At 37.1% G+C, this 23,770-nt stretch overlaps 1 protein-coding gene across 2 annotated transcripts in view; it reads left to right on the top strand.

Moving 5' to 3' along the window:
- The first annotated feature begins 5,774 nt into the window (after positions 1-5,774).
- The window catches only part of Ccdc191 (coiled-coil domain containing 191), a 70,991-nt gene continuing 52,995 nt past the window's right edge, over positions 5,775-23,770 (top strand). Inside the window, exons 1-5 of one of the 2 annotated variants that reach the window (XM_076868345.2) lie at positions 5,775-5,864; positions 9,772-9,810; positions 15,569-15,710; positions 19,885-20,028; positions 22,987-23,165. In XM_076868345.2, the coding sequence (XP_076724460.2) occupies positions 5,775-5,864; positions 9,772-9,810; positions 15,569-15,710; positions 19,885-20,028; positions 22,987-23,165 (594 nt within the window). The remainder of the gene's footprint in view (positions 5,865-9,771; positions 9,811-15,568; positions 15,711-19,884; positions 20,029-22,986; positions 23,166-23,770) is intronic. The other variant, XM_076868346.2, reaches the window with a different exon arrangement.

Consider the following 23,770-nt stretch of genomic DNA (forward strand, 5'->3'; position numbering starts at 1 on the left):
CCTTTTTAGTTTTCATTTTGAGAGAGGGTTTCACTAAGTTGCTGAGGCTGGCCTCAAACTTGCTCCTCCCCAGTAGCCAAGATTACAGGTGTGTGCTACCATGCCTGGAAAAGGCTATTATACACCCCACCCCACAAAAAATTGATATACATTAAATCTGATAAGGAAAATTTACCCCCCAGAATTATAAAAATTAAGGCTAATAAGAACACAATATAGAAAACATAGTACTAGAATCATATTCCTTACTTATCAGATAATACTCACCTTATGTATTAATGTATATATATTTGAAACTAACAGAACCCTGAAGCCATTCTGTAGCAAAATTAAAGACAGTATTTTGCAACCTAAGTGAGCTGTGGAGAATTCAAGCAGAGGAAAACACAAAGTCAGGTGAAATGCACTTCATCCCAGCAGCTCAGGAGGCTGAGGCAGGATGACAGGTCAGTCTCAGCAACATAGCAAGGCCATAGGCAACTCAGCGAGACCCTAGTCTCTAAATAAAATACAAAAAAGGGCAGGGGATATGGTTCACAGGTTGAGTGCCCCTGGATTCAATCCCTGGTACAAAAAAAAAAAAAAGAAAAGAAAGGAAAGGAAAGGAAAGGGAAGGGAAGGGAAGGGAAGGGAAGGGAAGGGAAGGGAAGGGAAGGGAAGGAAGGAAGGAATACATTTCAGCTAGGCATGGAGACATGACTTGGGAGGCTGAGGCAGGAAGATTGGAAGTTCCAGGCTATCCTGGGCAATTTCACAAGACTCTATCTCAAAACAAAAGACAAAAAGGGCTGGGGTGTAACTCAGTGGTAGAGTACTTGCCTAAAATATACAAAGCTCTGAGTTCAAGCTCTGAGTTCAATGCCCAGCACCACCACCAAAAAAAAAAAAAAAAAAAAAAAAAAAAAAAAAAACAAAAAAAAGCTAAATATTTAATAGAGTTCCATCATTGCTACCACACCTTCACCCCCAAGCTGGGACACCTCATAACCATCATCAGTCCTTCTGTCATCTTATGATAAGGAATCTAAGGCTCAGCAAGATTACTTAGAGAACTAGTCTGGAACCCAGGTCTTAATCATAAGAGGTATATGCTCTTCACATTATGACTTTTGAGTAAGAGTAAATCTAACATGCTAAGAGATGCAGTCTGATTAAAAAAAAAAAAAAAAAAAAGACATCCTGCGGCCATACCATAGCCACTCAAAGAAAAAGATGATTTTTCAAAATTTCATTTGAAATCTGTGAAACATCTTTCCACCCCAAGAATATACTGTAAAGTCATAAAGAGAAAGTGGCTCTCAAGCTCTGATCTGTGCCAACAGAATGGCACATATGATCAAAGAATGGCTGCCTGCTGTTTCCTCAAAGTCCTCACAGGCTTGCCCTGCTCAGTAAGCTGGCCACTAGTCAGGGATCTGACCTTCTGCCTGGCAAGCTCTGAGTCTGATCTTGTCTATACTCACAGCACAGATCTGTCATTTAGGGACTGGCTCAAACAAACCAACCCGAGACTAAACAACAAAATCAGATTATTTACTCTGGAAAGGAAAGTGGGTCAGTCAGTACATTCTTGCCCTACAGAATGCCATTTGGGAACCCAAAATAACACTTTGTGCACAAAGCATCAGAATAAGAAGCATAAGAAACAACTACACACATAATGGCAACTAAAAGGAAACCTAGTTTCTCTTAATATATCCAATCAGATTCTTTAAGGTTAGACATGGGTCTCTCCAAGAGTGTGGAGACAAGGAGACCTAAAAGCCCAGACTGGTAGCTTCCAAGACTCAGCTTTCTCTTGGGGACCTTTTAGTTCTTTCCTTGTCTGAGGAAGAATGAACATGTTCTAGAAGGCTCCATCATTTAACAGAAGAATCTCAAGGGTAATTCATCCACTCACTCCTGAAGACATATTCTCACACTTCTCTTTCCCACTCTTCCCTCAATTGAAGACATAGCTTCTTTGATTCTTAACCTACAGTCTGTTATTACAGGCCCTTGGCAGCTCTAGTGGACATCACCCATAATTCTTTGCAGAGATGGGCTCTCATATAAAACAATGCTTGCATCTTAGAAGTTTAACCCCCATAACTTTAAAGATCAAATTCAAAATTCTTAGCTTGGCATACTGAACCCAGTAGGTCAGCTAGAGAGAAACAAGTGGTTCTTTCTATAGTGCTAGACTTTGATGCTGTGTACTCACATTCTGCTGTTTGAGGCTTCTTAAAAGTACCTCCCTAATCATGGTAATTTGACGTGTTGCTGAAGGAAAAGATTAGCAAGGGAAAGCAGAAGAATGGATTTAAGAAAAAGTGTTGTAATGGATAAACTGCTATTGTCAATGACTCCATTTTGTGAGGAGGAATGTGAACATAAAGAAATGTGACAAAGCTGGGGTCACATTAGAGTAGAGCGCTTGACTAGCATGCACAAGGCCCTGGGTTCAATCCTCAGCACTGCAAGAACAAAAAAGAGAAAAAGAAAAAGAAATCTAAAAAAGAAAAAGAAATCTGAGGACAGCATCAGAGAATGCACTTCAACTAGAAATCAACATTCAAAAATATAAAATGGGATTTTTGTCCAGAGTGAAACAAACTCTTCCTTTTCTCATTCACTGTTCAATGTATGCCAATGTTTTTATAGTTGCACTTCTTTTTGTCAATGGTCTTCAAATATCAACCAGGTTTATTTGCCTTTATTATTATCCTTTCCCCTTTCACTTGTTGTGAGTCTCTTATATTTCTGGTGCTGTACTTTCTACTTTGCTTAACTTATACAGATGAAGTTCCTGGAAAAGTCCTAAGGAAGAACCATCAGAACATAAGGACAAATGACAGGCGTCCAAGGATCTGTATCTTTACAAAAGCCAACAAAGACTTCTTGCACTTCTGATAACTTTGTAGCTGTCCTAACACCTTAGTCTACCCTACCATTCAGGTGTCAGGAAAGAAGTAATTTCAAATTATTTCTTCAATGCATTTTCTACATACTGTCATGGAAAGATTTCCAATTTTTGCTAAGGGAATAGCATAGGTGACATAACATAGGTGATTGCATCTTTTTTTTTTTTTTTAAACAATTTTTTGTTGCCAATTTTATTGAGGTACAATTAACATACAGTAAGATTTGCCAGTTTTTGTGTGTGTGTATGTGGAAGGAAAACAATAAACATTTATAAGTACAAAACTACCTCTCCCCTAGTTCCTCCATACAGATTCTATAGTAAGTATATATACATACAAAAAAGTCTGAAGGGCTTCTGAGCAATATGGTGTACTGAGCTGACTAAAAAAATCAAATAGAAATGATAGATGCTAAAATTCTAGAAAACAGTAACAGAAGATGAGAAGACTATTTGGAGGGAAAGTATTCTAAAATTCTTACATTATGTGGTAGGCAAAGAAGGACCTGAATTTAACAAACTTGTTAAGCATGTGTGTTAAAAGTTTAAAACTAGTCAATAAAAATTGAGGGTGCCAGGTAAAAGCCTGTAATCCCAGCAGCTCGGGAGAAGATAGGAAGATTGTGAGTTGAAAGCCAACCTCAGCAAAAGCCAGGCACTAAGCAACTCAGTAAGACTCTGTCTTTAAATAAAATAAAAAATAGGGCTGGGGATGTGGCTCAATGGTCCTGTGCCCCTGAATTCAATCCCTGGTATCCTTCCCCCCAAACCTGATGACAATAAAAAATTTTCAAACCTGCTGGGGATGGATGAAGGAGGATAAAAAAAAAAATGACTAATCTAATGAAGACCAAGAAAAAGAGACCGAATAAAGCCCATCAAAATAGAAAATACAGGCTGGGGTTGTGGCTTAGCACTCGTCTCGCATGTGCGAGATCCTGGGTTTGATCCTCAGCATCACATAAAAATAAAATAAAATAAAGGTATTGTGTCCAACTACAACTAAAAAATAAATATTTTTTAAAAATAGAAAATATAAATTAAGATGTAAGGTAGAAGTTCAATAGAGTTATACTAATTTCATCCACTGAAAGGCGTAATAACAGTAGCAACTAACATCTATTGGGTAGTTAGTATGTATGTTCTCTATATGAACTCCATCAATCCTCATACCAAGCATTAATAAATGCTATTAATGTCTGCATTTTACCAATTGGGAAAATGAGACTGATAAAGTCATCATGGATAAGTGGCAGATCTACTACTTACATTAGACCAAATAAAGCCCATCAAAATAGAAAATACAGGGCTAGACATTAGAATGTCTAGCTTTAGAGGCTGTACTCACACTAATAGGCTGATAGCTGCTTAGAGGTTCCATCTTGTCCATAAGCACATGCAACGTTTACATATTAATTATAAGATAAAATTTCATACTCATATTTTCTATTGCTGGTCTTATTATTGTTGTTGTTCTCCTTTCTCTCTCCTCTACCTCTAATCCGACTTCCCGGTCTCTACAACCTTTCCCCATACTCATCCAAACATTTAGACATACTTGTATATGGGAGGGGATCTGCTATTACAAAAATAGAAACATACTATACTATATGCACTTCTCTGCAATTTGCTTTGCTCTCAGGAATACACAACGGATCATCTCCCCCACCACCACCAAAAAAAGAAAGATGGAGTTAACTAACTCTTTTAAAAGAACTACTTCGCGATATTGCATAGTTCAATGCAACGCAATTTATTCAACCACCCCTTTCTGTTGGGCGCTAAAGTTAAAGGGCAGGTCATGAGAGAGCGGCAAAATCGGAAGGCACTGCTTTCCTGACCTCATTTTCAGCAATTTCAAGTGAACTTTTGTTTACATTTCCTGGCAGAATGCTTTTCACACACTGATTTTTAATCACTACAACACTCCAAGGGTTTAGGTATCATCGTCCCCATTTGCCAACGAGAAAACGTTATGTCTGAGAGTTATTAAGTTGCCTGAGGTCATACAACCCACAAGTAGCTGGATCCCAAGCTCCTGCTCTAAATCTTTGCCTAACAAGCTCACACTTATCACTAAGTGGACCGTCCCCTACAACATCTAGGCTCAGCCAAGAAGGTTGTACTTATCTTGGTCCCACAGGTCTCCTCCAGGGGCCCAGACCTCGACAAGCACCTAGCTCAGATTCGAGAACACCCCACGCTCCTAAATACTCTGGGTTGTGGAGAAAAACTTTGCGTCGGGGAACTTGACCCTGAGGCGGCCAAAAGGAGTCCCTCTGCTCTCAGAGATGTCAGCACGTTCACACGATTAGTGAGAAATCGAATTCAGAGAAGCCTAGTTCTACCTGGTGACCCAGGAAAAGGAAGAAGAGAGATGGCGGGAGTAGCTACCATTACTGCAACAGAATCAGAAAGCTTCTGGGCCCGACCAGACTCATTAATCCCTAGCAATCACACACCAGGAGGGAGAGGGGACGCTTACCTAAAAAAAAATCCCAACTCTTTTGGCCTTCGGAACACTCAAAAATCTCCACAGTTCGCTACCACGTGTCCGGCTTGCAGAATTCTCGTCCCCCTAAACGTCCGCCTCCGATGCAGAGCCAATCAAGGAACATTGAGTCATCACCAGGCGCCAGAAAGAAATAAAAGTCCTATCAAAGCCATCCCCGTGGACAGTCGCTGTTGCCATGGTAACTGAGAGAACGCGCTCCGCCTGCGCAGAGCCTCCTGGGAGTGGTAGTTCGGCAGCGTTCACACTTGCTGTCTTTGAAAGCGGAAGGAACTACAACTCCCAGTGCAACCCGGAAGCTGCTTGGACTGAAGAGTGGTTGTTGGAGCTTTGGCCGAGGTCCGGGACCGAACCTGGAAAATGCTGCTGGCGACCCAGGAAAAGTCCACCTCAAGGAAGAGGATGGGGGTGAATCGCTGGAAACAGATCACAAGGAAGCCAAATCCCAAGGTGATCACAGTCGGGAGCTTTGTGGGGGGACAGTGATCGCCCAAGATGCTGCCCAGTCCCGAAACAGCCGCTACCGCCGCTACCCTGTCCCAAAACAGCCGCGACCCTGTCCCAAAACAGCCGCTACCCTTCCTGTGCTTCCTCCAACTTCCCCCAGGGGCAGCCTTACCTGGCGTTGACTGTCCTGGAATCCACATTGTCTAAGTGAAATGGGTTTAGGAACTTTAGGATCTGGGTGGACAGCGTCAGGGAACAATTGTTCCCATCTAATGTTCTCAAACCCGAGAGGTCTGCTACTGTGCATCAGGGTGAAGAGAATTCGCGACCTTGGCACCCACCCCTCCCCTGCCACCAATTTCAAGAACCTTCCTGCATATTTCCTTCCCTTTCTTTCTTTTTTTAAAGTTTTTTTTTTTTTTTTTTTTTTTTTTTTTTTTTGCAAATCTGCAATAACTGATCTTTATTGAAAGGGAGAGATCATAAGTTTAAATGCTTTTGTCTATTTCTCTCCCTGCTTTCCGTCCTACATACAGTATCTAAAATGAACAAAGTTGTCCAAGTCATTATTAAATTACATCAATACTTGATTCACATGGTAATTTCCAAATTCAACCACCATTCAAAAATAGATCCTTTTACATCTGGCATCTCTTTTGATTCACTAGATCCTGAAGAAACACACACAAAATGATAACCCCATTTCAAACTTGAAACAAAGAAGTGACATGTACAAAGTCACACAGTGTATACCTTTTAGGGTACCTTTTAACAGTCACAAAAATAAATCCTTCAATGTAAATGAGACCACTAAAATGGAGAGGCTTCTTAGCTTTCAGCTCCAGAGCATTTTCACCCTTCAGTTACACTTTCCTTTTAAAAAACAAAAAACCTGTAAGTTTGTGGCCTTCTGTGAGGGCCTCAGGCATTTGTTCTTGTGGTTTATTCTAAATATACCAACTAAATGCACTGGACATATTCCACTTGTTGAAAATCTTGCTCCAGATACTGGAGGGCATAGGCTGGAGCATTAGGGAGACTTGGAAACTGAGGCTGCTGCTACTGCAATGTATTAGTTGCATAATAGATTGGATCCAAAAATAGTTTATGAATATAGACTTGGTGATGAAAGGTAAAAAATTGGGACAATTTCTTAGGACTCCATAGGGAGGAATTTTTGCTGATAGCACTTATTGTTACTGCCTAGAAGATAAAAATTAAAAAACATGCAAGAATGCCTTGAAGTTTGGTTTTAATAGGATCAGCTCTTCCAGTGACAAAATAATTCAGCAATGAAACTGCATTAATTAGTTTGATATAAGGTAAAGTGTAGATAAGTGAAAGAAAGTTATGCCTTTCCCATTTCCATGAGTCAGAATGCTAGTTTAGATATATCCTTATTTTTTCTTTACACAATGGTATTATTTATTTTAATATTTTATTGGTGAATTATAATTATACATAATAGTAGGTTTCATTGTGATATATTCATAACTGCACATAGCATAATTTGGTCTATTTTATTTCCTTGTACTTCCCCTTTCTCTCCTCTCCTCCCTCCCACTAATCTCCATCTTCTACTGGTCTTCCTTCTATTTTCATGAGATCCTTCCCACCTCTTTTTTTCTCTAGCTTCCACATGTGAGAAAAAGCATACAACCCTTGACTTTGAGTCTGGCTTATTTTTCCCAGTGTGATGTTCTCCAGTTCCTTCCATTTTCTTGCAAATGACAATTTTATTCTTCTTTATGACTGTGTGAAAACATTGTTGTGTATATAACCACATTTTCTTTAGCCATTCATCCATGATGGACACCTAGGTTGGTTCCATAACTTGTATATTGTGAATTGTGCTGCTATAAATATGGGTATGCATGTATCACTATAGTATGCTGACTTTAATTCTTTAGGATAAATCCAGAAGAGTGGTATTACTGGATCATATGGTGGCTTTTAAGGAATCTCCATCTGATTTTCATAGTGAATGTACTAATTTACAATCTCACCAATAGTATAGGAGTGTTTCTTTTTTCCCACATCCTTGCCAGCATTTATCATTATCCGTATTCTTAATTATTGCCATTCTAACTGTTCTGAGATAAAATCTGAATGTACTTTTGATTTGTATTTCCTTTATTGCTAAATGTGTTAAACATGTTTCATATATTTTTGGCCATTTGTTTTTCTTCTTTTGAGAAATACCTATGTAGTTCATTTATCCATTTATTGATTGGGTTATTTGGGTTGTTGTTGTTTGTTTGTTTTGGTGTTAAGTTTTTTGAGTTCTTTATATATTCTGGCTACTAATCCTGGATATTAATCTTAGTTGGCAAAGATTTTTTTCCCATTATATGGGCTTTCTCTTCATGTTTCTTTTCCTGTGCAGAAGCCTTTTAATTTGATGCTACTCTGTTTATTAATTCATGTTTTATTTTCTGAGCTTTAACAATAGTCCAATTAAGGAAGTTGATACCCGTTCTGTATATTGGAGTGTTGACCCTATGTTTTCTTCTAGTAGTTGCAGTTTCTGGTCTAATTCCTAGGTCTTTGATCCACTTTGAGTTGACTTTTGTGCAGGGTGAGAAGTAGGGGTCAAGTTTCATTCTTCTACATAAGAAAATCTAGTTTTCCCAGCATTTGTTTAAAAAGGCTGTCTGGGGCTGGGGATGTGGCTCAAGCGGTAACTTGCTTGCCTGGCATGCGTGGGGCGCATGCACCACATTAAAAATAAATAAATAAATATGTTGTCTCCACCAAAAACTAAAAAATAAAATATTAAAAAATTCTCTCTCTCTCTCTGTCTCTCTCAATAAAATTTTTTTAAAAAGGCTATCTGTTCTCTAATATATGTTTTTGGCATCTTTGTCAAGGACCAGATGTGGGTTTGTATCTGTGTTTGTTTGTTCCTGTGTCTTTTATTTTATTTCATTTGTATACATGTCTGTTTCTATGCCAGTACCATGCTGTTTTTGTTATTATAATTCTGTAATATAATTTGAGATCAAGTGTTGTGATGCCTTCAGAATTGCTCTTATTGCTCTAAATTGCTTTGACCATTCTGGCTCTTTTATTCTTTCATATGAATTTAGGACTGTTTTTTCTAGTTCTGTGAAGAATGTCATTGGTATTTTGGATAGTATTGCATCACGTTGGAGATAGAGCCTTATTTTAAAAACCTACCTGAATTTTTAGCAAAGCAAATATGTATGCTTATTAAGTGACTAGCACAGGGATTTTTGCAACCTTCTGAGAGTTACAGAAATTAAACAAAGGAGGTATCTTTATGGTCTGATTACTAATTTTAGATTAATATCTGATCTGGGTAGAAATTAATTTATTTTCCATCTTATTTTCTGCTTGGTAAAACAGTAGAAATCAGATGATTAATGCTCACCCCAATTCCCCAGTTCTTATTGACAAACAATATATTTGATATAAGTAAGTCAGGAAAGCCTCTGTCTCCAGGCCGTTCCTGAAAAGAGGAAGGAGAGTATCATGCCCTTCTCCCAGCAGAAAATTACTCGAACAGCCTGACTAATTAATTAGTACTTGTTTGGATTTTTATGAATAGAATTATATGTAGCATTTTTACATCTTGACTCATAACTCTGGGACCTTTAAAAAAATACTGATATCTGGGCCTTACCCAGAAAAATTAAATCCAAATCTCAAAGTAGGATAGACAAGAAATAAAAAAATAGACAATGTCCCAGAGAAGACTTCATATCTCTTCCTGTGCTGTTTATTTGTGTTCTTTTATTGTCAATCAGTGCTGAACTTTCCAATGAAATACTTTGGGGAAAAAGAATAAAGGATACATTTCCACATGCTTTAGTCAGAAAAACAGATAAAATGAACAAGTTAATAAAGATATTGCAGTGCATTAATATTCTGTATATATTTTCTGCAGCCTGCTTTTGACCCTGACAATGTGGAGCACTGGATTAAGGTAAGGATATTTCAAAATTAGGATGGAAAGATAATTGTGAGTCAGGCATGATTAGATGGAAAAGAAATACTTTGTACATGCTTGACTATTTTTATTCTGTGTAGTTATATATGTTGCCTTAATTTTATACTTTTTAGTATTTTTTTGTTACTCTGTTGCTTCTCATGAAAGCATTTAAGTATGAAAATTAGAAAACAGATGTGTAGATATGCCCCTTTAAATGCCATGAGTATCACATGAAGGAGATTAAAAGAGTAGGGGAGGAGAAGCCTTGTAACTTCCTCAGATGCTGCCAAGACTGTACTATAGTTATATTGACACGGGGAACTTGTGGGTGAAAGCTAAGTATCACAAGAATTTGCTAATGTCTAATTTTGGATCCAAAAATTCAGTGATCCTAAATGACCCAGAAAGGTCATTTACTATTAGGCTACTGAAGAATATATTTGAATATTTACTGAGAGAGCATGGTTTAGAATTCTGGGAGATCTCTTCTAGTCCTGAGATGTATTTTTTCGAATCTAGATACCATGCATGTTGAAAGTTCCTTTAAACTACATCCAGTGCATGTCTCTAAGTGTTGGGTTGTCAACTTGCTAATCAGTTCATTTGTGTACTTCATAGTTCAAAATCATGCATTATTTTCCTGGGAAAATATCCTTCTGCTTAATAGTAATTTGAAGAGTTATTACTTATATAAATTGGCATGCCTTGTGAGCACCAGGGCAGATGGAACCTAGGCCAGATGCAATAATTTTATCCATTCAGTTATTTGATGGTATTTATTAAATGCCTACTAAGTACTAGTCCACTGAGTCTGATGCTGAAGCTAAAACAGGATACAGGGCAAGTATCGTCCTTGGCCACCCAGAGTTTATAGTTCATTGGGACACAAGCAACCTTCCTAAAGCTGAGTAGAGAGTTAAAGATGTAATGGAAGCATGTGGTGGGAGGCATTACAATATCATTTTCCTTTTTCATACAATTGTCAGCCAGCTTGACTCCGATTTGTATCATTCCTCTATCAATTCTGCAATGACTTTTTTTCCATTATGTCCTCAAATCTCCCATCCTGAAAAAAAAAATCAATAAATCCTTACTTGACCCTGCAGTCCATTCTGATTGCTGAGTGATTTTATTTTCTTATCTAATGTCTTTAGATGTATAGTCTGGACTCCTTGCCTTTGTATTTTTCTCTAATGCCCACAATTATTTTCTTTCAGTTTCCATTTCTTAGATCAGTTTCCATTACACAAAAACTGTTTTTATAAATGACTTCCTGACCAAATTCAGCAGTCTCTTGATAGACCTCAAATTTTTATAAATTTCATTTGGTAGTTATGACTTTTTTTCCATTATCTTTTCTGTAGCACTGTTTCTCCTGCTTCTCCTACTACCTCTCTGTCCAGTTTCTTCTTTTCTGATTTTTTCCCCCTATATATCCCAACTCTGGGTGTAACCCAAGTAGTTCTGACCTCTGGAATTAAGACTTCCAAATCCACTTGAGGGGACTACCCTTTTAAAATTAGCAGAGATTTTGTTCCACAGAAGGAAGGGGAGTGTATTTGGAAAGGGTGTGAAGGATCAAGAAGATTGAGACAGGCCTCTCTTCAGAGGAAAAGGAAGATTTCTCAGCAGCAATATGGACATGACTGAAGAAAATTAACCATATTTTTTCATAGTGCCCAAAATTGATAGATCAGATTATCTAGGCCTGGAGGTTTTCATTGCAAATACAAAGGAATAGAGATTTGAGAATAATGTAGGATATTAGCTGAACAGCTATGCTGAGTAGTAAGGGAAGATTCATAGATTGGGGAAATATGGAATTTGGAACAGTTGATCAGGTCCTTATCAATGTCATGGGAGTACAGGGAGTGAAGCTGGGAATTGGTTTGGAGGTTGGTGTTGGAGAGGGGTTATCAAGGGTTTGGATCAAGAAATGAAAAATAATGTGCAACATGGTTCAGAGTGACTGCCTGAGGGTTGCTAAAGTGGAATAAAAGGGAAGGCTGTTGGGGGGATGGGGATGTGGCTCAAGTGGTAGCGGGCTCGCCTGGCATGCGTGCAGCCCGGGTTCGATCCTCAGCACCACATACAAACAAAGATGTTGTGTCCGTCGATAACTAAAAAATAAATATTAAAAAAAATTTTTTCTCTCTCTCTCTCCCTCTCTCTCTCTTTAAAAAAAAATAAAAAAATTAAAAAAAAAAAAAAAGGGAAGGCTGTTGGAATGTAGAAAACCTAGAAAACCTTGAGGCTGAGATAGTAGTGAGTCATCCTCAGGGAAGTCTTGAAATCACTTAGATTCCAGCAGATGCTTGGTTAGTACTGAATCCTGTGGCAGCTCATCCAAAATACAACAGGCCATGATTTACAATTATCTTCATCTCAAGTTGATATACTGATTCATCTTACTCCAGTGCGTTCTCCTACCTGATTGAACTTTCTAAACATTTTCACCAGGTCAGTTTTCTACTCTAGAGCCTTTGGTGACTCTGTGTACCATCATATGAAACTAAATTCTAGATGGGCATTTAAGGCTGTCTTGTCAATCAACTTAAATATCCGTTTACCTTAAACAGCCCCTGTACTGATACTCTGTGTGACTCCTGCTCCTGTCAGGCCATTCTTCTTTCCCTCCATCAAGTAGGGGTTCCTTTTGCTTTGTCTCATGCTGATCCTTCAGCCAAAATATGTCCTGAGAGTTAGTCCTGATTATTCCCTTATAGCTCAGCTTGAGATGTCCCTCTCAATGAACAAAACCCCCTCACTCACCTCAACCACATAATGCCATTCTTTAATTCTCTTTCCCTTAGAATTTTTTTGGCATTTGTATTCACATTTATCGATACAGTATCAAGGATTTGATTTTATACAAAGGGATTAAAAGAGAATTGGGTGCTTTTAAAATATATTCTGTTCTGAATGAACATGTTATGTACACATAGGGGTATATTAGAAAACTTGTGTTTGTACCACCCAGTCTTGAGGAAATGAAGGACCACATGTTAGCTACTGTTTCTGTCTTCCATAATGATCCATGAGACACAAGATGCACATATAAGATTGCAGGAACAACTGAGACAGTTCCTCTACAGATCACATGCTTATATGTAAAACACTACTGATTAATAAACTTTTGAAGGTATTTGGCTCTTTTAAATCATTCTGTCTTGCTTTGGAACTGTTGTTTATTGTGAGTTGTTTATTGGCACATGGCATATGAAACCAAAAATAAAAACATGAACTTTTTTAAGTACAGAAACCTATGTTCATTTCCCCTTAATACCCATTATAGTACTGGGAACAGAGCTAGCCTTCAATCTGGACTTGCTGAAAGAATAAGATGTTACTTTGACACAGTGTGTTTTATTGGAGTATAGGATAGATCTCTCCTAACACATTTATTTTGAAAAAATTAAGTAATATTTTAAGACAAAAACCAGATTTTTTTTAATCCTTAGTATTATCTAGTAGGCAATGACACAAATCTTTATTTTAAGTGATATCCCAAGCACTTGCTTTCTTAAAGCAAAGCAAACATTTATCTTTACTCCCGTTACCAGACTTTCTTTAGTACCAGGAACAGTCTTTCTTCCCTTATCTCCCAAGCTCTCTATCTTCCTCTGTTAAGAGCGTGCACAAATTCCAACCCAGATGAGAAGTCACATCATATGTAGTTATTTATTTTATTCATAGCCTTAAGAACTAAGGTCTAAAAATCTGTTTTTGTCATTAATTTTTTGTGGGTATCAATTTAAAAAAACTGAAGTTGATCAATTTATTTGTACAATGTTTACATATACATGTATATACAAACATATAGTATATGTAAAATTTATCTTGCTGTATTAATAACCTAAATGGGAATACTATACCAACTATAAATTCAATAAAGTACATATACCACCAACATAAATTGGTAAAAGAAATAATGGGGGCAAACAGGTCTCTACAGAGTGATCTTATAAGAAGTGAATGATATTTCCTTAACTTTAACTCTGATGAAATCACATTTTCTTCTGGTTTATAGCTTTTCCTATAGTTCTATTTTCCACATCCTTTTCAAATTGCCCTCAACTTTTAAATTTTATTCCTTGACTTCTAACTTAAACCAAATACATGAAACATGAGAATGAGACAGTTAAACCCCTGGCAGTTTTTGTAGAGGCACTCCTAGTTTCATCACCCAGGGCAAGGGGAAAAGCTATTTTCAGAATAGGCCAGGTGAAAATATAATAGGGGAAAGTGCATCTTTTAAAAATTAATCTTTCGTCAATTCATTCCTTCAGCAAACATTTATTGGGCACCTGTTAAGTGCCATGTCCTCTTTGGCTGCTAGGGGTACACACGTGGAAGAGAAAACGATCTCTGCCAGCATGCTACTTGGAGGAGACAATACATGAGAAAATATGTGTAAAGTGAAAAGCCCTATAAAGAAGGGGAGCAAGAGGAAGGTGGTTACAATTTCACATTTGGTGGGCAGAGAGGGCCTTTACTGAGAAGGCGATGTTTGAGCAAAGGAGTCATAGGGATGTGTGTGGGAGAGTTGTGCATGCAGAGGGGATTAAGTACAGAAGCCTTGAGCTGGTAACACACTTGGTGTAGGTGAAGCAGAGTTAGTAGGTGGGGAAGTTGGAGAGCTTCCAAAGGGCCCTGGACATTGAAGCACATTATAAGGATTTGACTTTATTCTCATTGAGATAGGGAGCCATTGATGGGGTTTGAGTGGTGTTATGGCATGATATGGCTTTCATTTTAAATGATCACACACTGCTGTGGTCAGAGGCTATTCTAGAAAATCTGTCAGAAAGTTGTGCCTTGGACCCAGGTGATAGTGATGGAGAGGGGTCAGATTGTGAATATATTTTGAAAATAGAACCCACAGTTTTCTTGACATATTGTCTGAGGTTGGGGAGGGAGGAGAAAAGGAGAGGTACAGAGCGGGAGGGAGGGAGAGAGAGAGAAGAAGAGGAGGAGGAGGGTAGGGCTTGGTTTAAGGAAGACTCTTTAAGTTTTCCTCCTTAAGAACTAAAAGAAAGAAGTTATCACTTCCTGAGTTGGAAGACCGTGAGCGCAGTAAGCATAGGGGAAGCAGGTTCTTGGGAAGAGGGAAAGTCTTGAGTTAGTTATAAAATAACTTATTTTGTACTGTGCAGATAAGTCCAGATGCCAAGGTAGTTTGCCCACTTCCACCATTTCCTTCCCCAAATCCATGAATTTGGCCATGTTTTTACTCAACTCTCACTGTTTAGTTAAATATTCTGGATGACTACGACTTCATGCTATTTATCTCAATTTTATTGAACCTGTGATTTGCCTAATATATGATAGTAGGTTCCTTTCAGGAGCAGTAATTTGAGGATATTGTAGTTACTCAGTCTCTGGTCCATATTCATACACAAGTCTCAGTGGTAGGGAAACTAATAAAATATTATATTTTATTTAAAATAAAATATCCAGGTCTCAGGATCTCATTACTAATGCCCTAGAAAAAAGTTATCTAAAGCTTAAATAACTTTATATAAACATTGTGACCATCTGTCATATCTTGATAAAATGCTGCAATTAATTCAATATCACACATGAAAGTAAAAATTATTTGGTGTTAATGTTTAAACCTCAGAATTTTGTCAAAAATTTAAAAATGAAAGAATCTGAGAAGTGGGTAGAAAATCAGTTGAGTAAGAGAAGTTATCTAACCCTGAACAAGGTTACTTATCATCTTAATAGACTGTTTTCTGTTATGCTGAAGAGAGTGGAGAAAGCCTCAGAATTTGCAGTTTTGAATGCATTTTCAGCCAGAAATTCACACTTACCTGGAAGGATTCAGGACCAAATGATAGATTTGGAAACATCTGAGCAAACAATGGATCATGATGAAGTCTACACAGAAGGTGAGAGAATGTATTTTTTTGCTGTGATGTTAACAGTTTTCAAAGCATATCCTATAATGCATGTCAAAGACTGAAAGCTTTTCTTACTCTTGCTCCTAATTTTTGTTTCTTTCTATTTCCTTGAAGCTATTTTACTCTGAAATTAACCCTGTCACTATATGTAAGGGCATATTTAAAGTTCATTTTGTTTTCTGAAATAGAAACAGCCACATTTAGAGGCATTTTTAATAGTTAACTGGTAAGTGTTGTATTTGTCGAATGGCACTGATGTGGCCTTCTATTGATAATTCAACCACTAGTTAATAAAACCAATTTTGTGCCTTATGAAGAGATCTAAAACCAATCTAACTTCTGTACCTCTCAAAAGTCCCCCAAAGCTCCCTTCATTTGGAATTTGGTATTCTAATTTATAATGCTCCGAGGAAGTACTTTACTGGTTCTTCCTGACAGGGATCAGGAGGATAGCAAAGGCTACTGTGAAGGAGAAACTGCTGAGGTAGGTGGGAAGTCCAAGTATGATGCCCTACAAGCCAGCTTTTCGTTTGGATTTTATATGTCTTCAACTGTTTAGTTTATTTCTTCATTTACTCAACACCTATATACATGATTCTTACTCTAAGATTTTAGGCACTGGAAGTAATGGCGTGTACATTCTAATGTGAGAATAAAGAAAATGAAAAACAAATCATTAGGAAGGGAAAAGTCAGTCAAGTTTGGACCTGAATAATAAGGAGCCACATGGCAAAAAAAGTGCTTCCCTGGCAGAGGGAAAAGTCATATTGGGAGCTTAAAGTACAGACAGGCTTGGTGTAGGTGAGGAACTGAAGCAAGACATATGTGGCTGGAGCCTCCCAGCAGATATGAACTTGAAGGAGTGAGCAGATACAAATCACATAGGACATTATAGGCCTCAGAAAAGAATTTAGATTTCATTGAGTATGATTTAATGGGGCAAAGATCTTTTAGGATAGTTTTTTAAATGTATGAAGAATGGAATGAACAAGGGAGAAAAGTAACCAGTGGAAGGCTTTTGCAGTGGTCTGGAGTGAGCAACAGTAGTGATTGTTCTCAGGTGGTTACAGTAGTACTGGACATAGAAAAAGGAGATTGTGAAATTGGCAGGACTGTGTCTTGTCTACCTGCCTCCCATTCTGCCAATAGGAATACAAAATATACATGAGCCTATTAAGGGTTCCCCAAAGTCCTATGGTTAAAAACTGTCTAGCCCATAAACCTCCTTTAATCCTGAACTAGCTATTAATATCCTAATAAACTAGTGATTCACTATAGTAGTTTATGGACAGAACATGGTGTTCAAAGATTTACTCATTTTTTCTCCTCCTATCAACTAAATATTTTACAACAATGTGTTGTACAAGAACTAGTGTTGTGAGGAGCATCATTTGAGAAATTGCTTACTAGTAACCTCCCAGCCCCGCATCTGATTCAATATGGGGGTTGCTTAATCTTCCAAGGGAAGTTTCCTTTCTTTGTTCTTTTAGGGGTACTTAATAGTAAATCCTTAATTTCCAGTGAATGGCCCTTGATACATCCAAATTATTTTTATATATAAACTATTATACACATAAATGCCTGAATTTATTATACCCAAGAGTTACTCAATAAATATCTGCTCCTTTCTCTACCTTCCTCTGAAAGCCAATAGTTTTTGTTGCTAGTATTTTTGTTACACTTAGTTTCTACTATGGTAGTCTCCCCTACTTACCTCTGTATCTATAAGGGATACATTCCAAGATTCCCCCCCCCCAGTGTATGCCTGAAACTGGAGATGTACTGGACCTTATGCATGCTACTTATGATAATATTTAATTTATAAATTAGGGACAGTAATATATTAATAATAATAATAATAAAATAGAACAATTATAGCTATACTGTAATGAAGGGTTGTGTGAATGTGATCTCCATCTCTTAAAATACCTTATCTAGTAATCACTCTTCTTAAAAGGTGAGATGATACAGTGCCCACGTGATGAGGTGAAGCAAGGTGAATGACGTAGGCATTGTGACATAGCATTAGACTACTGCCTGGGAGTTACTTGAACACAAGTACCATGTATCATGATAGGCAATCTGATAAGTGAGATTGCAACTAAGTGACTAAAAAGCAGGTGGTGTACCCAGTGTGGATATGCTGGACAAGGATGAGTTACATCCTAGGTGGGATGGAGCAGGATGGCACAAGACTTTATTATGCTGTTCAGAACACTGTTCATTTAAAACTTATCAATTATTTCTGGAATTGTCCATTTAATATTTTTGGGCCATCGTTGAGCACAAGAAACTAAAACTATAGAAAATGAAACTCCTGATAAGATGGAGGAGGGGTGCTGTTGAACTCTGATTTTTTTCCTATTATATCTATATTAAATGCTTTTGACATTAATAGAGAAATACCCCATTCCCCAAGAGCTATGGGATAATAATAGCAATGAAGGTAATACAAAAGCTTTTCTTTTAAAAATCTTTTTTAAAATCTTCATTCCCTGCACAAATGAGCTGTTTGATACTGATAAAAATGATGAAAGTAATGCCAAGGTCACTCCAATACCTATGTATTTTAAGAAGATTTTCTCAATATCATTAAGAAACAAGTTCAAATGGAAGTTGGTGTTTAGTATATCACACTCTTGATTTTCATCCTACCTCAATGGCCTCTCCTTCCTATTCAGCTTTCCTGCTTCATCTTCTCCCTTCAAGCCCTAAGTGGTGGACTTCCCCAGGGCTGGCTTCTTGAAGCTGCTCTAACTTCTTCCTTTGGTATTTTCTGTGGCTTTAAATGCCATCTTGGACCTCTCTCTTTAAATCCAATTACCAATACGTATTTGACATTCCTATTTAGACTAGTCTCATAAGCGTTTGCTCAACTTTTTCTTTTTGCAAGTCCTGGGGATTGAACCCAGGGCCTCACACATGCTAGGCAAGTAAGTGCTCTACTACTGAGCTACATTCCTAACCCCTCTCATAAGCATTTGAAACATAACATGTCAAAGGCTGAATCTTTCCCCCAGACTTGCTGATCCCTTGTCCTTCCCCATATCAGTAAATAGCATCTCCATCTTTCAATCGCTAAAGCCAAAAAACCTGTGGTTTTCTTTTTCTCACATCTCCTGTTCAGACCCTCATCAAGTCATGGCAACTCTTCCTTACAACATTTTTGTAGAATCTGACCATTTGTAATTCCTTCACTCCAAGTCCAGGCCTTCATAACCTTTCTCCTGGATTTTTGCATTCATCCCAGTTGGTATCCCTCCTTCTGTGCTTGTCCCCTCTAGTCTATTTTTTAATAAACAAAGTAGTCAAAGTGATCCTCTTAAAATTTGTCACCTCTTTGCTCACAACCCTCCTGTGTCTCCTCAGTACACTAAGAATAGGAGCCAAGAAATCTAGAAATGTGAAGACTCTAAGCAAAGGGATTCAGCCTCCAGACCATTGACATTTTGGGTTAGAGACATTTTGTTGTTGGGGGTTATCCCCTGACTTATAGGATGTTTAGCAGCATCCCTGATCTCTGCTCACTAGATGTTAGTGTCACTTCCCCTTATTGTTACAATCCAAAATGACTCTAGACATTGCCATGTCTCCATGGTGGGGGGCAGGGGGAGGGCTGGGCAGAGATCTTCCCCAGTTGATAACCATTACTCCAGCCTTATTTCTTCTTCTGTCTCATCTCCTACTGTTCTCTCACTCACTCACTCTCCTTCAGCCACAATGGTCTCCTTGTTGTTTCTCAGACATTCGTGCTGTAAGACCTTTGCTTTCCCTCTGTATAGTATAAACTTCTCTTGTACATCCACATGGCTCTCTCCTCACTTCCTTCTCTTCTTTGCTCAAAGATCTATTTCACATTGAGGCCTTCTTTGACCACCCAATTTAAAACTATAGCATCATCCTCTATTTCCTGCCCTGCTTTGTTTCATTTTTCTTTTCTTTCTCTTTACTCTCCTCTACCCATCATCTTCCTGATTGGAAGATAAGCTTCATAGTGGTAAGATTTATTTTTCCAGTTTTGTTCATTGCTATATTCTCAGCATCTAGAACAGTACTTGCTACATGATAGATATGTGATATTTATTGAATAAATAAAAATAGTGAATAAAGAAAGTCTCTGAAGTAACTGAAATATTTAAAAAATATTTTATTTCATTGATAGCTCAGGAGCTAGTCAATGACTGGTTAGACACCAAACTTAAGCAAGAATTAGCAAGTGATGGAGAAGGTGATTCTGAAAACACTGTTGCAAGTAGCACTGCTATGCCAGAAGCCAGTGGCCATTTGAAATATGACAAGTTTGATGGTAAGACCTTATCTAATTGTTCTAAGCTTTAATGTTAATCAATTGTCTAAGAAGTCTTAAACTATTTTGAATAATAAACAATGTCATTCTACTTTTCTGTTTTGCTTGGTTTTATTATTAGCTTTAATTTTTCTTGATTGAATATAAAGTCCTCATGCTATATCCTAAGTAAATTCATGGTGTTTTTTAAAATTTAAAATATTCTGTTATTTGCTGGGCATGGTGGTGTATTTCTATAATCCCATCTACTTGGGAGCCGAGTTAAGAGGATTGCAATTTCAAGTCCATCCTAGATAACTTAGTAAGACCCTGTCTCAAAATAAAAACCAAAAAGGACTGGGGATATATCACTCAGTGATAGAGTGCCCCAGGTTCTATCCCTTGTTCTGTAAAACAAAACAAAACAAAATATTCCATTATTTATCATTTTGATTATTATTATAATAGCAATTAAAAGTACCTCTTACTCCTATGTCGTGACTATTTACTTCAGTGGAGACTATGTTTAAGCATTCATATATTATTTTAATCACAAAATTCTTCTTTTTTTTTCTCTCTCTCTCTTGGTACCAGGGATTGAAAAAAGGAGCACTTTACCACTAAGCCACAACCCAGTCCATTGTTTTTGTTTGTTTGTTATTTTGGAAACAAGGTCTCACTAAAGTTTCTGAGGGCCTCACTAAGTTGCTGAAGCTGGCCTCAAACTTGTGATCCTCCTGCCTCAGTCTCCTGAGTCTCTGGGATTACACACATATACTACCATACCTGGCTACAAAATTCTTTGTATATTATCACTTTTTTAGGTCTTTTTCTTTCCTTACTATTTTGTGCAAAGCTAATGTTAAACAAGTCACTTAGCCAATTCATGAGGGTTCCTCAAATGTACTCAAGGGTCTAAGTTTTTCTTTCCTGAGTATAGGGGAAGGCATGGTGATACTAGGGGCAGCTTCCTGTGCATGAAGCAAACACCCTTGAAGAAGTACCTGGCAGTATTTGCCTTGTTTAGAACTCTACAATCTCCAGCTAGGGGATCAGAGTCATGTAATATAGTGAAATTGTTGCTTCCTTTGATGTTATGCTAATAGATCTACTTATATCCCTTTACTCAAGATTGTCTGTTATCATTGAGTATCATACTAAGCCTCAATTATCTTATTCTGGGAGAGAGTTTTTTTTTCCCCCCTCAACATATTGAACAAAATACTGTATAACCATTAAAAAGGATATTTACCAAAAGTACTAATTAACTTCTAATTATAGCTATAGACACAGAAAAGGCACTTGACAAATCTACATTCATTCTTGATTAAAACTTTCAGCACACTAGTGATAAAAGGAAAATTCTCAAAATTGATAAAGAACACTTACATAATACAGAAAACAAGGGCCAAAAGGATAAATGTAAACCCACTTTATCAGAAATACATTAAATATAAGTGGATTTAAACACTCCAGTCCAAAGGCAGAGATTGGCAGGATGGATTAAAAATACATGACATAATAAATCCTCTCTACAAGAGATGTGCTTTAGACTCAAGACCCAGATAAGTTGAAATGGAAGAATGAAAAAAGATATACTATGCAAATAGTAACCAAAAGAGAACTGGAGTGGCTTTACTAATATGGGGGTGGGACAGAAAATAGACTTTAAAACAAGAAATTATTCCTAAAGACAGAGTACATTTTATAATGATAAAAGGCCAATCCACCAAGGAAACATAATTACAAATATATATGCCTGAGAGAAGAGTCCCACAATGGATGAAGCAAAACTGAAGGAAGAAGAGAAAATTTAGCAATATAGGTGGAGACTTCTATACCCCCACTCTCAATAAAGTATATAACAATAACAACAAAAATTAACAAGGAAGATGTAGTATTATTAATCATTAGTGAAAGGCATTTTAAAGGTCATTCAGTAAATATTAATGGTACAAGAAAACAAAGTATGATCCATTACCACTACATATCTATTAAAATGTTTTAAAGTTAAAAGACAAGCCGTGCCACATAAGAATGCAGAGGAACTAGAACACTTCCATTTTGCTGGTGGGAATGAAAAACTGCTTGGACAATGGTTTGATGTTTTCTTGAAAAGTTAAGCATATACCTACCATGTAATCCACCCATCAGAGTCCTAGGCATTTTCCTAGTAGAAGAAAGACTCTGTTCATACAAAAGTTAATATACAAATGCTCCTAACAGCTTTATTTCTAATAGTCCAAATCTGGAAACAATCCAAATGTCCATCAACAGAGGAATGATGACCAATTTGTTGTATATCCATATAGTGGATTATTATATTACTCAGCAATAAAAACTAATCCATTTGATGCACACCAAATGGATAAATCTCCTTAATAATTGTGCTGAGTGAAAGAAACCAGACCCAAAAGAGAGTGCATAGTGTATGGCCTAACCTGAATAAAATTTTAGATAGTGTGAACTTTTTTTTGACAGAAAGCAGGTCTGTGCTTACTTGAAGCAGGACAGAGGGCATAGGAAGGGGAGAGAAAAAGATTTCAGATTGGAGAACATTTTGTGGGTAATGGACACATTCATTGATTAAGATGATGGTTTTATTGATAAATACATATGTCAAAATTTATTGGAGACTTTAGATATTTCTTACATATTGTATGTCAATTATACCACCTTTATAAAGCTTTTTACTTCTTTAGGGGTGGAGTTCTCAAGGTTATTTAAATTGAAATATCTTGTAGATTTGGCTGTGAAGAAGTATTTAGTGACTTGGGTGAGGGTAATTTCTGATAAGTGGAGCTATTTCCTCTTACTTGAATTGGAGGTACTAATCGCTGAGGGCTTTATTCATCCAATTGGCATTATCAATTACTCTTTATTGAACACTGGGGCTTTGTATATTTTCAGAATTCTTTATATAATTATGAATATAAATTAATTTTTAAAAATTTTTCTTTGTTGTTCTGTTTTCCCCAGATTTATATGGTTATTTGGAGGAAGAGGAGGAAAGTACCACTGTTCAAAAATTTATAGACCATCTGCTCCATAGAGAAGTGGTGGATTCTGGGATGTTGGAAGATCTTGGAATGAAGGAAAACCAAGACAAGAAGCAGCAGAAGGATCCTCGTCTTACCATGGAGATGAGACATAAGCAGGTGGGAGGGAAAAACAAAATTAAAATGGATAACAGGAAGCAGTCTTTGTGTAACACATTTAATAAGCTTAAATAAAGATTTAGGCTTTATTATGAAAAAGGGTGCCATCTGTGGTTTGGTTAGAAAGAATAAAAATAAAATATAAGAACTTCAGAAGAAAAATAATTCTCATAAACTGAGGGTAGGAAACAATTTATTTAAGAAATAACGTAAGTTAGAATAATTGATTTTGACCAAAAGAGTGTTGAACTAAACTTTATTAGTTTGAGCATGGTATTTCCTATTATAAATATGTAGATTGCATTTGCTTTAATTTGATTTTTGAAGTGACATTAATATATTATCATGAATATTCTGGTGAATATTATAAAGATAATTCTTTTCTAGACAACTGAAATTCACTCATTTTGTGATTATAATTTGAAAAGGAGGACAGATCGGAATTAAATCTAGTTCAGCTGTTTTGAATTAGAAAAGCATGTGGGAACTTTCCTTTTTTCAAAGTCAATAGTAGGTAATAGGGGAAAAAACTATCTCAACACTTTATGAAGAAGCTTCGGAGAATCAGAATGACCAAGTCTTTGTCATTTGTGCAGGACTAAGGC

The sequence above is a fragment of the Callospermophilus lateralis genome, chromosome 10 (assembly GCF_048772815.1).
Source record: "Callospermophilus lateralis isolate mCalLat2 chromosome 10, mCalLat2.hap1, whole genome shotgun sequence".
Classification (NCBI taxonomy): Eukaryota; Metazoa; Chordata; class Mammalia; order Rodentia; family Sciuridae; genus Callospermophilus; species Callospermophilus lateralis.